At 37.6% G+C, this 15330-nt stretch overlaps 1 protein-coding gene across 3 annotated transcripts in view; it reads left to right on the plus strand.

Annotated features, from left to right (window-relative positions):
• The window catches only part of LOC107083335 (period circadian protein homolog 2-like), a 37834-nt gene that overhangs the window by 13968 nt on the left and 8536 nt on the right, over positions 1-15330 (plus strand). The window contains exons 1-16 of one of the 3 annotated variants that reach the window (XM_015372473.1): positions 3100-3235; positions 3623-3744; positions 3824-4025; positions 5223-5274; positions 5766-5908; positions 5997-6075; positions 6904-7010; positions 7091-7244; positions 7371-7485; positions 7868-8020; positions 8140-8230; positions 8314-8485; positions 8935-9059; positions 9242-9448; positions 12439-12699; positions 13587-14476. In XM_015372473.1, coding sequence (XP_015227959.1) covers positions 3646-3744; positions 3824-4025; positions 5223-5274; positions 5766-5908; positions 5997-6075; positions 6904-7010; positions 7091-7244; positions 7371-7485; positions 7868-8020; positions 8140-8230; positions 8314-8485; positions 8935-9059; positions 9242-9448; positions 12439-12699; positions 13587-14476 — 2850 coding nt within the window. In that variant the 5' untranslated portion in view covers positions 3100-3235; positions 3623-3645. Of the gene's footprint in view, positions 1-640; positions 693-1182; positions 1326-1413; positions 1493-3099; positions 3236-3622; positions 3745-3823; positions 4026-5222; positions 5275-5765; positions 5909-5996; positions 6076-6903; positions 7011-7090; positions 7245-7370; positions 7486-7867; positions 8021-8139; positions 8231-8313; positions 8486-8934; positions 9060-9241; positions 9449-12438; positions 12700-13586; positions 14477-14803; positions 14921-15330 lie in introns of those variants that run through there. The other 2 variants (XM_015372474.1, XM_015372475.1) reach the window with 2 other exon arrangements.

A 15330-nucleotide genomic window follows, 5' to 3' on the forward strand; every position in this document is an offset into this window, starting at 1 on the left:
TGACCTTTCTGAGGCTTGTGTTGGTCTTTTTTTAAGGCACAGAACAGGTGGGCTGTGTTTACTTGTTAGATCCCCTTCGATGAGAATTGTTTGTGCAAAACATTATTTAGGGGTAAAGTCTTGAGATTTGTATTTGTGAAACATTTTTAAAACTTTATTTTTTCCCTTTCAACTCACAATTATGCACCACTCTGTTGGTCAATCACAAAACATCACAAAAAACACATTAAAGCTTATGATAGTAATCTGACAATGTATGGAAAAGGAACATTTTGAAAGTTGCTAATGCTTTTGCAAGGCCATATAAAATAGGTTATAATTACCCTTTTATTTTAGCTTAGAACAGCAAATGGTTTCTATTCATAGTGAATAATTAGAGTGAAAACTGGAGGTTGTAGTGCGTAATATAAAAGTAAATATGATTGTTACTTTCTGAAGTTGTATGATTAGGTGATTATGTTGAAGAAATTAATTATTTATTTGACCCTCTTACATATATTACATATTTAGCGTGTGTAGGGCCGGGTTTCTGAATGATGCTCTTTGATGCATTTATCCAAACCTGATGCAGCTGCGTTTGCCTGCATCCTGGCCTGTTTGGGATCCTTTTGAATTTACAGGTGTGTTTTTCCTCTTTCAGATCCATCTCCTTCTGACTGTATGCAGGAGAAGTCCTTTTTCTGTCGTATCAGGTTGGTTTAGCGTCAGTCCTTGCACATGTCATCCCATCTGCTGCTCTTACCTGCCGGTTGTTTATATTCAAGCTTTTCATTTCAGTGTAGATGTTTCTTAATTGCTCTGTGATGTCACATGCGTAAATGCCATAATGAGATGCTACTCCCAGGTTGACCTAATACTTTTATGCAGAAACACACAGAAATCAAAAGCACCATTTGTATTTATTAAGGTGATTGGATTTTTTCCTTACATTTATGAGCTGATATGAAAATGAATATTTTAAGTTATTTTAAATTCCAACAATTCCAAAACATACAAATTTAGGTTTGCTTCATTTTATATTGACCTAATTAGAAGGGAAAATAGGTGATGAATACTGCCCCCATGTGTTCGTTTTTAAAACTAAAAGTAGATAGTTTTAATACATAGCTGAATCAGACATGTTGATTTTTCCCCCCTTTCAATAATTAATTGCCAACTGATTGTTTTTTGATCAATTCTCAGTGGCGGTAAGGAGTTTGAGGGTGAGCTGCGGTACTATCCTTTCCGCATGACCCCTTATCTGATGAAGGTGCAGGACAGGTCTCATGATGAGGACCAGTTCTGCTGCCTCCTGCTGGCTGAGAGGGTTCACTCTGGATATGAAGGTAAAACAAAACACCTCTGGGATTAAAACTTTTTTATAATCATAAAAAAAAATGAGTGATTTTAATTATGTTTCTAAATTCTTCTCAGCTCCCAGAATTCCACCGGATAAGCAAATCTTCACCACCACACACACCCCTAACTGTGTTTTTCAGGATGTAGATGAGAGGTAAGCCTTCATTGTTTTTCTTTTTAAGCTTAAAGGTCCTTGCAGACGTATTCCCACTGTTTTAAACAATTTTGCATTTTCACCACCAAAAACAAATTTTTGTTCTTGGGAATTTATTGTAAAAGACCAGCACAAAGTAGACAAAGCAACTTCATTTATGATGTACCTAAAAGCAGCTAGAACTGAAAAAACTGTCAATACATCTGACATCCTATACTGAGTTAATCACCAAAGCAGACGAGGCTATTGAGAGGAGATTTAAGATTGGCTAAAGAAGCTGTTGGGGCTGTAACAAAAAATCCCCTTTCCTTCTTGAATACAGAGTGTCATTGTAATTGAAAGGAATTACACCTTTAATTACACCAGTCTAAAACAAGATTAAACTCTCATCTTTACTATTTCATTGTAGCTCTGTTTGTGTTGAAGTCTTTTACAGCCTTNACTAGTCAAGAGGCTGACCGGATTAAAAAGCACCGACTTTGAATGTATTCAATTCCATTAATTAAAGATGTAATTGCAATTTAAAATGGAGGGATCTCTCTTTAAATCAAAATATTTTTTAAACACGTTTGGTAACTACATTTAGAAATTGAAAAGCATGTATTGTACATAGCTGTTACACACAGAATAATGTGTTTTAAGAGCTTATTTCCGAAAAACCTAATTTACAGTTATTAGAAAATAAGATTATGGGTATTGATGATAAAATATGTATATTATATATCAAAATTCACAGAAAAAAAAAGCTTGATTCTATTCCTGTGTCTTTCAGTTACTGAAAAAAATACCCTTTTTAATGAGGTTTATTTGAAAAGGTTAACTTAATTAGGTTAAGTAGTGAAGTCACCGAAGGCAAAAAAAAACCCTTCAGCTTTGACAAATCATAAATTGCACTTTTTAAATCTGAACACCAAGACAACAAGCTGGGATTTCTTTTTATCCCTCACTGCCCCCAGTTGGGCTTCGACCTTACACTGGGAAACACTGATGTATTCTTGCTGTGCAACCATTGAGCTGCAGGGAGCAAATTGAGTCCTTCAAGTAGTTGACTTCAGGATAAGAGTGTGAACCTGTTTTGTTACTTGGCTGCTAAATGTGCAAAAAAATGGATCTGAAGCACAAAGCACAATGTTCCAACAGTAAAAGCAGAAAAACTCAGCTGTTCTTCCTTTAAAAACAGCTAAAAGTGTGAAAATCTGGTGACACTTGTCCTATTTTACTGAAGGAAACTTGAGCACCTTAGATGTGTCTAGGGAATGTGATAAGTTTGTACTTCTCTAGAGAAAGATGTGAAAATCATTTTTCTGCCAATCAATTTTATTGAAACTGAAGTCTTTTCTTACTTAGCCTAATATCAAATATTCCTTTTCTCCTCACAGTTCGAACTCCCACAGCCCATCTCCTCCAAGCAGCTCCAACGCCTACAGTCTGCTTAGCTCGGAGCAGGACAACCCTTCAACCAGCGGCTGCAGGTTAGCCTAATCACCACTGTTGTCTGGATCAGGATCTTTTATTTAGTCTGTTCATAAAAGACGCTTTTCATCAGTGCTTTGAGTGACTCTTGGTTGTTTATCTGTCCGTCTTGCAGTAGTCAGGAATCTGCAAAGGCTAAGAAGCAGAAGGAGGTCATTAAAACTCTTAAGGAGCTGAAGCTTCATGTACCAGCTGACAAGCAGCACAACTGCAAATCCACCACACTGAGTGCCCTGAAGTATGCCTTGCGCTGTGTAAAGCAAGTGGAAGGTAGGTCACTTACATAAAAAAATAGCCCTTCTGTTTTGGTGATTGTTAATTATTTTTTATGAGTATTTCACTTTACATTTATGAGTAAACACAGAAACACAGCTATGATTTATCCAACAAGTCAGTCTTTCTTCAGTGCACCACAGAGAAAGGGTAAAGTTATAATTTGGAGCAGCGTTTGCACATAGTCATGGAGGTAATGGCCTGTAAATGTTTGCAGAGGTAAATGGGTGGGTTGGTGCTCAGTAGAACAATTCTTCAATTATTCAGTCTGAACAGTTTCATTATTAAAAAATGTCTTTGGCATCAGTGTTGTGGGCGTCTTGGAATGCCTTCCTTACTGTTTTGTGTGTTGACCAAATTTGGACAAAACCCATCTTATTTCAGCGAATGAGGAGTACTACCAGCTGATGATGATCAATGACAATCATCCCTCTGGCCTGGACGTCTCTTCTTACACCATAGAGGAGATAGACAGCATAACTTCAGAGTACACCCTTAAAAACAATGTAAGACAAAGTCCTTTTTTTGCTTTCTTGAGCTTAACCTGTGCAGGTCACTGATTTTAAATGTTTTTTTTGGCAACAGGACATTTTCGCAGTGGCAGTGTCCCTGGGCACAGGAAAGGTTATCTATATATCTGACCAGGCTGCCTCCATCCTTAACTGCAAAAGAGATGTGTTCAAGGACTCTAAGTTTGTGGAGTTCCTGATGCCACAGGATGTCAGTGTGTTTTACAGCTTCACCACCCCTTACCGCCTGCCCTCCTGGAGCATGTGCACCGGAGCAGGTACCAAAAGCCACACCTCTCTCTCCAGAGTAGTGCTTCATTTAAGGGCCATTTTTAATCTAAAGATTGATTTTGTTGTCATTTGAGAAACACTTTAAAATAATTTCTTTTAAAATATAATTTAAAGATCTAATTTAAGTGTATAATGTTGGCTTGCCTTATATTGCAGATTTCCATCACTCATATATAAAACCAAAGCCAACTGTAGATGTATTTATATGGTGCCTTTGAAACCTTTTACATTTTTACATTAAGACTTACCTAAATTTTATTATTGATTTGGACAAACACAAGAGAAAAGGTAAATGAAAAATGGGTTTTAAAGTTAAACCTGCAGCTGTTAGTAAGTTGCATTTCATCATAAATGTGCAATTTTGTGTTGTTTGTGACTGCCATTCCCTTGGCATGGGTGGTGGTTAACTTGGGGAAAATAAGTCTCATCTGTAACTTTCTTGTCCCACCTGAGCTGTCGACTTTTGCAGCTCCTCCCTAGTGGATGCTTAAGATGACAGTTATATAACCCAATGCGGATTTAGTCTTCTGCAAAACATTATCTCTGACCTTTCTGAGGCTTGTGTTGGTCTTTTTTTAAGGCACAGAACAGGTGGGCTGTGTTTACTTGTTAGATCCCCTTCGATGAGAATTGTTTGTGCAAAACATTATTTAGGGGTAAAGTCTTGAGATTTGTATTTGTGAAACATTTTTAAAACTTTATTTTTTCCCTTTCAACTCACAATTATGCACCACTCTGTTGGTCAATCACAAAACATCACAAAAAACACATTAAAGCTTATGATAGTAATCTGACAATGTATGGAAAAGGAACATTTTGAAAGTTGCTAATGCTTTTGCAAGGCCATATAAAATAGGTTATAATTACCCTTTTATTTTAGCTTAGAACAGCAAATGGTTTCTATTCATAGTGAATAATTAGAGTGAAAACTGGAGGTTGTAGTGCGTAATATAAAAGTAAATATGATTGTTACTTTCTGAAGTTGTATGATTAGGTGATTATGTTGAAGAAATTAATTATTTATTTGACCCTCTTACATATATTACATATTTAGCGTGTGTAGGGCCGGGTTTCTGAATGATGCTCTTTGATGCATTTATCCAAACCTGATGCAGCTGCGTTTGCCTGCATCCTGGCCTGTTTGGGATCCTTTTGAATTTACAGGTGTGTTTTTCCTCTTTCAGATCCATCTCCTTCTGACTGTATGCAGGAGAAGTCCTTTTTCTGTCGTATCAGGTTGGTTTAGCGTCAGTCCTTGCACATGTCATCCCATCTGCTGCTCTTACCTGCCGGTTGTTTATATTCAAGCTTTTCATTTCAGTGTAGATGTTTCTTAATTGCTCTGTGATGTCACATGCGTAAATGCCATAATGAGATGCTACTCCCAGGTTGACCTAATACTTTTATGCAGAAACACACAGAAATCAAAAGCACCATTTGTATTTATTAAGGTGATTGGATTTTTCCTTCAATTTTTATGAGCTGATATGAAAATGAATATTTTAAGTTATTTTAAATTCCAACAATTTCAAAACTAACAAATTTAAGTTTGCTTCATTTTATATTGACCTAATTAGAAGGGAAAATAGGTGATGAATACTGCCCCCATGTGTTCGTTTTTAAAACTAAAAGTAGATAGTTTTAATACATAGCTGAATCAGACATGTTGATTTTTCCCCCCTTTCAATAATTAATTGCCAACTGATTGTTTTTTGATCAATTCTCAGTGGCGGTAAGGAGTTTGAGGGTGAGCTGCGGTACTATCCTTTCCGCATGACCCCTTATCTGATGAAGGTGCAGGACAGGTCTCATGATGAGGACCAGTTCTGCTGCCTCCTGCTGGCTGAGAGGGTTCACTCTGGATATGAAGGTAAAACAAAACACCTCTGGGATTAAAACTTTTTTATAATCATAAAAAAAAATGAGTGATTTTAATTATGTTTCTAAATTCTTCTCAGCTCCCAGAATTCCACCGGATAAGCAAATCTTCACCACCACACACACCCCTAACTGTGTTTTTCAGGATGTAGATGAGAGGTAAGCCTTCATTGTTTTTCTTTTTAAGCTTAAAGGTCCTTGCAGACGTATTCCCACTGTTTTAAACAATTTTGCATTTTCACCACCAAAAACAAATTTTTGTTCTTGGGAATTTATTGTAAAAGACCAGCACAAAGTAGACAAAGCAACTTCATTTATGATGTACCTAAAAGCAGCTAGAACTGAAAAAACTGTCAATACATCTGACATCCTATACTGAGTTAATCACCAAAGCAGACGAGGCTATTGAGAGGAGATTTAAGATTGGCTAAAGAAGCTGTTGGGGCTGTAACAAAAAATCCCCTTTCCTTCTTGAATACAGAGTGTCATTGTAATTGAAAGGAATTACACCTTTAATTACACCAGTCTAAAACAAGATTAAACTCTCATCTTTACTATTTCATTGTAGCTCTGTTTGTGTTGAAGTCTTTTACAGCCTTCAGCAGGTCCAGTTCCAGGGCTGGCCTGTTCATATCACTATAGTCATAAATTCTGACCAGCTCAGTTGACTATTATGAAGAAAAGCATCCCAACAGCATGATGCTGCCACCACTGTGTTTTTTATAGGGGGTTTTCTGGGTGATGTGGAAGATTAGTTGTCTGCTACATAGTATTTGATTTTTGTATCATCTCTGCATAGCCCTTTTATCACAGTTTCACTGTTATCTTTTCAAGACTTTTAGCAGAAGGGATATTATTTATCATAAAATATAGTGGTTCAAATTGGGGTGACACAAAATTTCAGGAGGTATAATAAGAGGTATTCTGTGCCTCTAATCTCTACATGTGTAACACTAACAGCACTAATTTTGTCATGTTTTATGTCAGGGCTGTTCCTCTCCTTGGCTACCTCCCCCAGGACCTGATTGGAACTCCGATCCTTTTCCACTTGCATCCCAATGACCGGCCCGCAATGCTAGCCATTCACAGAAAGAGTAAGTCCAGTGGATCAAACAGATTTTGGATCAGTTATGTGAATGATCGGACTCTTAATTCTTCAAATGTTTTGTTCCAGTCATACAGAATGCCGGGCAACCGTTTGACCACTCATCTATCCGCTTCTGTGCTCAAAACGGAGAATACATAGTCCTGGACACCAGCTGGTCCAGCTTTGTGAATCCCTGGAGCCGAAAGGTTTCCTTCGTTATCGGGAGGCACAAAGTTCGCATGTGAGCACTGCTCATGTTTTTTGTACAAATACCATTTTTTTTTTTTTTAACAGAAGCAATAATTAAAAACATTTTCCTTCATTTTTAAGTATCTTTAACTGCTATCTGTTGGTGTTTTCCCACAAGGGGCCCTATGAATGAGGATATTTTCATGACTCCAGTCTCCTCTATGGGCCACATAAAGAACATGGACCCTGACATCCAGGAAATAACGGAGCAGATCCATCGGCTTTTGCTGCAGGTAAAACAAGATGTCCACCTAACAGTACTGCACAAGAGGCTTCAGGCTTTTTTTTATCATTTAAAGGGAATTTGATTAATAGTTGGGATTTAGCTTTTAACCAATTTTTTTTATTATTTTAAGTTTTCTATTTCAAAACTTCACTTTAAGTTAGAATATATCTGTAGTGTTAGATGTTATTGTTAGTCTGAAATCTGTTTTAAAAGTTTACAGGAAAATCTGTTTCGAAAACTCAGTAAATAACTTTTAATTTACATAAAGTAAAGAATTAGATAAACATATTTCCAAAAACATAAAAACCAAAATTACATTTAAAAATGTTAAGGTATGGCAGCATTATTTTTTCTGACCCTTTTCTTGCCTCCTCTCCATTGGTTATCAGCCAGTTCACAACAGCGGATCTAGCGGTTACAGCAGTCTAAACAGCAATGAGTACCTTCAGAGCATGACCTCCTCCTCTAGTGACAGCCTGAGCAACAGCAAAGGAGGGAAAATACAACAAAAGGAAGCAGAACTGAGCAGCAAAAGCAGACCTGTGAGTAAAACAGCATATATATGTCTCGTATCACTGCAGATTTTATTGGTAAATCTCTGAAACCACCTAACTGCACAGTGTGTTATGGGAACAACTCATGACTTTCTGCGATTCCACAGCGAACCTTTCATGAAATATGTAAAGGAATCCATCTTCAGAAGAGTCAAGAGCAGCAGACCGCCAAATCAGAACACAAAAAAAGCAGTGCTAGTAAGTTTTTGTTTCTTTGTCATTAATATAATGCCATATTTGCAGTTTTGATCCAAACGTAATTGTTAATGTATCTCCACTAGCGTCTGAACCGAACACCCAGGTTGTGGTACGTCTCAAAGACACAGCCCCTCCGATCAGCTGGAGGGAGGCCAACGCGGCAGACAGTCGTAACTCTTTTCCTGAGGAGTTTGGCCTAAACGATCAGGCTGTCTACTCCTATCAGCAAATCAGCTGTCTAGATGGTGTCATCAGGTATACAGATAACATATGACATCACTGATCAGTAGCTGACAAGCCAAAGTTCATTCTGCAAGAGAAGAAACCTGTTGATTAGCTTTTATACCTCAATACATTTTCTGACTGTAAAACACATTCTATCAAACCTTATAGTTTTTATGTCTGGTCCGAAAAGCTATTAGGAGACCATCTGATAATCCAGCATCTGCCTTAGTCTATGATCTCTTAAACTGACTTGTGAACTTTCCGATGTTTCTTAATCTCAGAGGAAAGTTCAGCAATGAAAACACAGCTGTTGATCAAAAGAACCAGAGCTGCTATTTCAAGCTTCAAAAGATTTTCACCAACTTCAACACCTTTAAAACATATTTTCTATTCATTTGTTGTTCCTTGACCTTACAGCTAACTAGCTGATAAGTGAGGAAGACAGAAACTGACTTTAGTGTCTTGACTGGCTCTTGCAGGTACCTGGAGGGCTATAACGTTCCCGTCATTAAGAAAAGAAAGTGCCAGTCGTCCTCCAACACCACCTCCTCTAACTCCGATGAGGACAGACAGAAGAAGTCACATGCAGTGCAGATCTCTGAAGGTACATATAAGTTGCTGCATTCCCTCCAATAAAAACGACCAGATTTGCTATGTCTTTAAACAAAACTAAAAGCCCTTTTCAGGATTTCACGCTCTTTCCTGTAAACTCATTCTCTTTCTCTCTCAGCCAACTCAAATGCCAGAGCCTTATCTGTAGCTGTTGTTCTCTGTTCTCTTTGGCAGAACCAACCTTATCGAAGGATCAGTCTGGTCTTTCTGCTTTGGACGATGCTCACAAAAAGACAAGTGAAGCTGCTACAGCGGTAGTAGGCACTACCATGCCCCTACCAGTGCCAAACAAACCAGAAAGCGTCGTGTCCATTACCAGCCAATGTAGCTACAGTAGCACTATAGTGCATGTTGGGGACAAGAAACCTCAGCCTGAGTCAGGTACAGTGGAGACATAAGCCTCCAGTCAGAATCTCTCTACTCGTCAAGATGTTTACACCAAAACACTTCTGGTGACGGAGAATATCTGTATGTCATTGAAACGATGATGGAATAATGATAAATGATGATAGAAGCGTCCTAAACAAAACTATGGACATCCAAGCTCTTATGTTTTTATATTTTGTCTTAGAGAATCAGATTAAATCATTTTTGCCTTTTATGGATCACTTTTTTAGAATTTAAACTGCATAATATAACAAAAGTAAAATAAAAAGGCATGTCTAGGGTCTCTGTGTCTTTATGTGCTGATATTTACTTACTCCAACAGCCCCTTGGACACATTTACTTTGGAAACAGTAAAAAAAGAATATTTCATGATATACACAGTCTTTGTCACCAGAATTGTTCAACTTAATCTAAAGAATAAAGCTGCTGTCACTCTGTTTCATATCTTGCCACCTACAAGAGAGGGTCTAAAAACCTTTTTATATGGGTCAAAATGTGAACTAATAGAGCATTTTGTGAAACATTAATTCATATCATGTATATGAAAATGTTGGAGTTTTGATTGCATGACCATCTTGTGCTACAATTTCAATGCTCCAAACACTGTCTATTTTAAGAGCCTTAAATCCCATATGGTTAAATAGTTATTAGCTGAACTTTTTGGAAAATGGCTCCAAACATATCAGCCATTTCAAGCATTTAGCATGCTGATGTGAGTTAATCATCTTCAGAACACACAGAGGATCTACAAGTTGTAATATGAGATTGATTTGGTATCACTGGGTTCATTTAGCAACACTGTCTAAATGGTGGCACAGTTTTAGACATGTTGCCTTGTAGCCAGTGCCTATTGGGGTCTGCATGGAGTTTGCATGTTATATCTGTGCATAGGTACTTTACATGTAGTCCAAGTTTCTCCTACAATACAAAAGCATGCATGTTAGATTAACTTGATGTTGAATTGTGATTTATGCATGTATCTTTGTAGCTGGGCTCTAGGGCCCAATGATTATAGAAAACGGATGAATTGATGGATGTTTCAAGATCTGAAATTAAATTCTGTCAAAGCTGCCACAGGTGCCTATAAACAATCAGATTGCCACTTTTTCTCTTATGCTACATAATTTGACAATGTCCAAAATGTTTGTTGGAGATTAAATATGCATGTTTATCATTATTCAGCATTATTAATTCACAACTGCTTAGTTGTGGACAGGTACGATTTTTATAATTATGATATGTGATTTTGCTCCAAGTAAAGAAGTATCTAACTTGAGATATCAGCTGTTTTCCACCAGTTTCAGCTTTTTACATATTAAGCGTTCTTTAAGCTATTTCCTAGAATGCCCTAACTTCAACTTTTATACCTGCCTCTAGCCTCTACATAATCTGCATTTATAATTGTGTACCCAATGCACAGCCATGGAGGAAAACTTTGCCAAGAATGAATCACATCTGAGGCTAATTTTAGTTGCTTTGGATTCACAATTTACTATTTTGACCTAGTTAACAGGTCTTTTAGGAAGTTTAATTCGTTTTTGACCATATATAGTTCAGAAACATACTTTTGTGTAATATTACAGTGAAAATTGATTATTTAAGATGGACATGATGGAAGAATTAAAAAAACATGTCAAAAAATATGTATTTCCTGCTTGGAATTACAAGCTCCATGGATTGAGACATGCTAAAGAAAACATCTTAAGCAGCCAAAACCTTAACTTATTAAAAGCTGTTTAAAGATAATTAAAAAAAAATACTTTTTTATGATTTATAAAATGTCTATTTAATTCCATCCATCCATTCATCCAGGCTTTGGTTAAGATAGCTGGTGCTTGTTTGTTTGTGTGTGAGGTGACCAAGGCAACATTCATGCATGAACCTCCTCTGGCCATAGAGACATGAAGCAGATATGTAATAGAGTGACAGGAGTATAAATGTCGAAGGAAAAGCAGCTTATTCAATCTAGTATACATCGTTTCATATAGCTAAACTGTTACAATGTTCGTTCAATATTTATCAGCTGGTTACACCAGGCTGGTTTGTTGTTTTGTTTTCTGTTGGTTACTTGTAGCCTTGTTTTATTCATTGATTATTCTTGTTTGTTTGATTTAGTGTTTTAACCAAATTAGAAGATTGTTCTCTAAGGACTGATTCAGGTTACGTTTAATTATGAAATCCAAACAACCTTAAATACCTCAGTAAGCAATGGAGGTAGTGAACGAGTCTGCATCCAGGTTTAAAGAACAACATCAGATGTTTTTTTTTTAGGTGGAAATGTCAGTGCTGTTGTGCAAGTTAAGTAATGTACTTTGACTGTCATGAGGAGTAATTGTTTAATTGCTCTGGTCAGATGATGTTCTTTCTCTCTTAGTTGATATCAAAATTTAAATGATTCTTCATGCTTTTAAGGAGAATCTTTCCCGTTATTAGCACATTGCACAGGTTTATATGATGGCCTACTGTTTTCATGTTTGTTTGCTAATACAGTTTTCCGAAAATTGTTTCAGGGGGGTTAACATGTATATTTGCAGTGCCTTACCACTTTTGAAGCAAACTGAAAGAAAATATATTTGGCTAAGTGGAGAAGGTTGAAGTGATACCATGGAGATTTAGTCTTATTCTGATGCTTACAGACTGTGGGCTGATGGAAATTTGTAAAGTCTAAGACTTTTGAATTAATGCAGTGTGACTTAGGCAACAAAATATTGTTTTAAAAAAGGAGCTAATATGAGCTCCTGTTTTGTAGCTGCAATCACTATATCATAGTAATGTATTACTATTATTACATAAATGTTATGTCTTTTCTGTGAATTTGATCTGCTAAGTAGTGAAATGTCAGAAAAGGTGTTAGTATCTGCTTCTGTGACAGCTTGTGTGGTACTGGTCCTGTCTTTGCTGTGTTTCTCATTATAGCTGATGGTTTACAGTTATACTACATAATACAGTGATTTAAAGCTCTTATCTCATTGTCATCCTTACAGAGATCACAGAGGATGTACCTGCTGCAGGAGAGATGCCAGAATCATGCCAGAACCTCAGTGCTCCTCATCCAATTTCACCTCCTAGTCAGGAGATGGAGTCCTACAAGAAACTGGGTCTGACTAAGCAGGTGTTGGCAGCTCACACACAGAAAGAGGAACAGGTCTTTCTCTGTCGCATCCGAGAGCTTCGAGGAATGGCTCCCCACAAAACAAGCTGCTGCCAACCCCTGGATCAACAGAAAGATGAGCGCACCATCACTGGTACAACTACACATTAAAAATGACATATACTATTTAAACAGATTACATTTAAAATCCAGTTGGCCCACCACTCTGACAGACTCTGTTTTTAATTCAAAATAAAAAATAACATTTAATTCATTCAAATTGAATATTTTCACATTTTGTCAAAGCAATAACAAAACATTTTTTTACAATAGAAATATAATCAAAATCATGCATGCATTTGTATTAAGCTTCATTCTCTTTGTTATGCTTAAATGTTAAATGGCCTGTATTCTTATAGCATTTTATCAAGTCCAAGGAGCCCTAAATGCTTAACATTACATTCAGATATTCACCCACATTCAAACATACTTTTCTAAGGGGAGTGGAGATGCCTTTTGCATTTATTCTTTCAGAGATAAATGCAGCAGTTGTAACAATCATTTATATAAAATACACTAGTTGTTCTGGTATTCATCACTAAAAAGATAAACAAAAGACTTAGTGTATTCATTCAAGTTAGTCTTTGCAAAAAAGTTAAGTATCAAAGCAGTTAGTAGTTTTTTGGAATATTATACACATGTGCTACAGAGGTTTCATTAAGAGCTTTTAGACTGTAATTAAATATATGTAGCCTATATAAATGAATACATGTTTTGGCTAAATTATTACAATTAAAATGCAATGATGGAAAAAAAAAATATATTTTTCAACTGTCAGTTATGAGGAACCTGTGCTGGTGTAGTTGTTAGGATGGCTGTTGACCAGGAAGTCAAACCACATCAGACATGTTCTAATGCTTTTACATATTAAATGCAATTCACTTTTACCATTTACTAAAATAAAATATGAAATCAAATGTCAGAATTAAAGAAAAAAAGCATTTATAAAATGACTAATTAATATTCAAACTCAATTCAAAGCTGCACGTGCTGTTCAGACCAGGAAACAGGAGGCTCAGCGACCAGAGGCGACGTCACGCCGAGGAACACGAAACAAGAAGACCAAAACCAAGAGAGCAAAGCTAATTGTTTCTCCAAACAGCTCAGCATCTCCTCACAAAGAGCGACAGCCACAGAAGCCGCGTCCTCGGACAAACCAGAGCCCTACACAAACCCTGTTATCATCTTCTGATGCCCAACGACCCACATTCCCTGCACCGTATCCAGTCATGATGCCAGGCTACCCAGTGCAGATTTTCCCCAGAGCTGATTCTGCATTTCCACATACTGAAGCCCCCCCACAAGACTTAGGGGGTAACCAGGGTGCTCATTTTTCTTCATTCTCCCAAGGGACTCCTTCTGCTCCCTTCACCCCTCAAATGGTCACCCCTATCATGGCTGTTTTGCTGCCAAACTATGTATACCCTTTCATCGGGCATCCAGCACCAGCAGTGCCAGTGTATCCTGTAGACTCTGGTGGTGTCCCACTTCACCTGCAGCCTTCTGATCAGGCTGCGTTTCCTGGCCAAGCCGCCTTCACATCCCCACCTTTCATTAGTAATCAGAACCAACTCAACCCACCACCCTACATGTCTCAGCCATTCTACTTTCCTTCCTCCCCGGACATACCAAAGCCCCCGGTGGATGGTTGCGCCCGCTCCTCCTCACCACAGTCTGATGAAGAGGAAGGCCAGGGGTCCCCGCCGCTGTTCGAATCTCGTTGCAGCTCGCCTCTTAATCTGCTGGAGCTGGAGTTTTCTGTGGACAGGCAGGACAGCACGGCTCACGCTTCAGTAGGACAGGGGAACCATTTGGCTGAAAGGGAGAAAGGATCGAGCACCAGCAAGGCAAAGGAGATGCTGCTGAAAGAGGTAAATAGAGAGAGTAAGGGGGAAAAAATGTTTTTACTGTAGTTCTCTTGCCTTCAAGTCTTTCACTGTTTCTGACTGATGTTCCCCCATATGTGAGCTATAAAAGTTTCAAAATAACGCTCCCCAACATAGTCAGCTGTGTGCCTCTTTTACACTTTTGGGATTTAATCCCCTCAATTCCTGGATCCTTAAAATATTCACACTGATTAACTAATAGAGTTTTTTTTTTCTTTGTATTCTTATGCATAAAAATCAAGTGAGTAAAGACTCCTTAAATGAATTGTGGCTATGGGTGTTAATGATACTATTATCCCTTACACCCTTTAGCCCTCTCTCAGTCTACTTGGTCCACCTGGACCCTTGTATTTCCAGCCCACATCCTGTGTCTGTGAGCGTTTGTCTTGGGATAAAGTGTGGTCTAGGCTGGGGGCTTGCAGCAAAGAGGTAGGCAAATCATCAGAAAAATACCACATTCTTTAAATCCCATGCCTTCCAGATTCATGTCAACTAAAAAAATGTTTTGTATGTTGTCGTCTTTTACATTTCATCCTGCAATGTTTTGTTTTTGTTTTCTTGCAACAGTTAGCTAAGAGTGGACTGAAGTACACTCAGTTATGAAAGCAAGAAAACTTAAAAAACAGGCCACACTGTACAGATTTAGTCGTTTTGACAGATGTTCCTAGAAGATCTTTTAGAATAAAATCTGTGAAAAATAATACTGACTATAAAATATGGTTCAAGGTAAGTTTAAATGCTAAGCACAGGTCAGAGTCTTTCATGAAAACTTTAGTGTCCCTGATCATTTGTGATGAAGCACCTTAAAGTAATGCAGTCATTTTAATAGATAGAACTTT

This window comes from Cyprinodon variegatus, unplaced genomic scaffold, assembly GCF_000732505.1.
Source record: "Cyprinodon variegatus isolate N-32 unplaced genomic scaffold, C_variegatus-1.0 Scaffold73, whole genome shotgun sequence".
NCBI classification, from domain to species: Eukaryota; Metazoa; Chordata; class Actinopteri; order Cyprinodontiformes; family Cyprinodontidae; genus Cyprinodon; species Cyprinodon variegatus.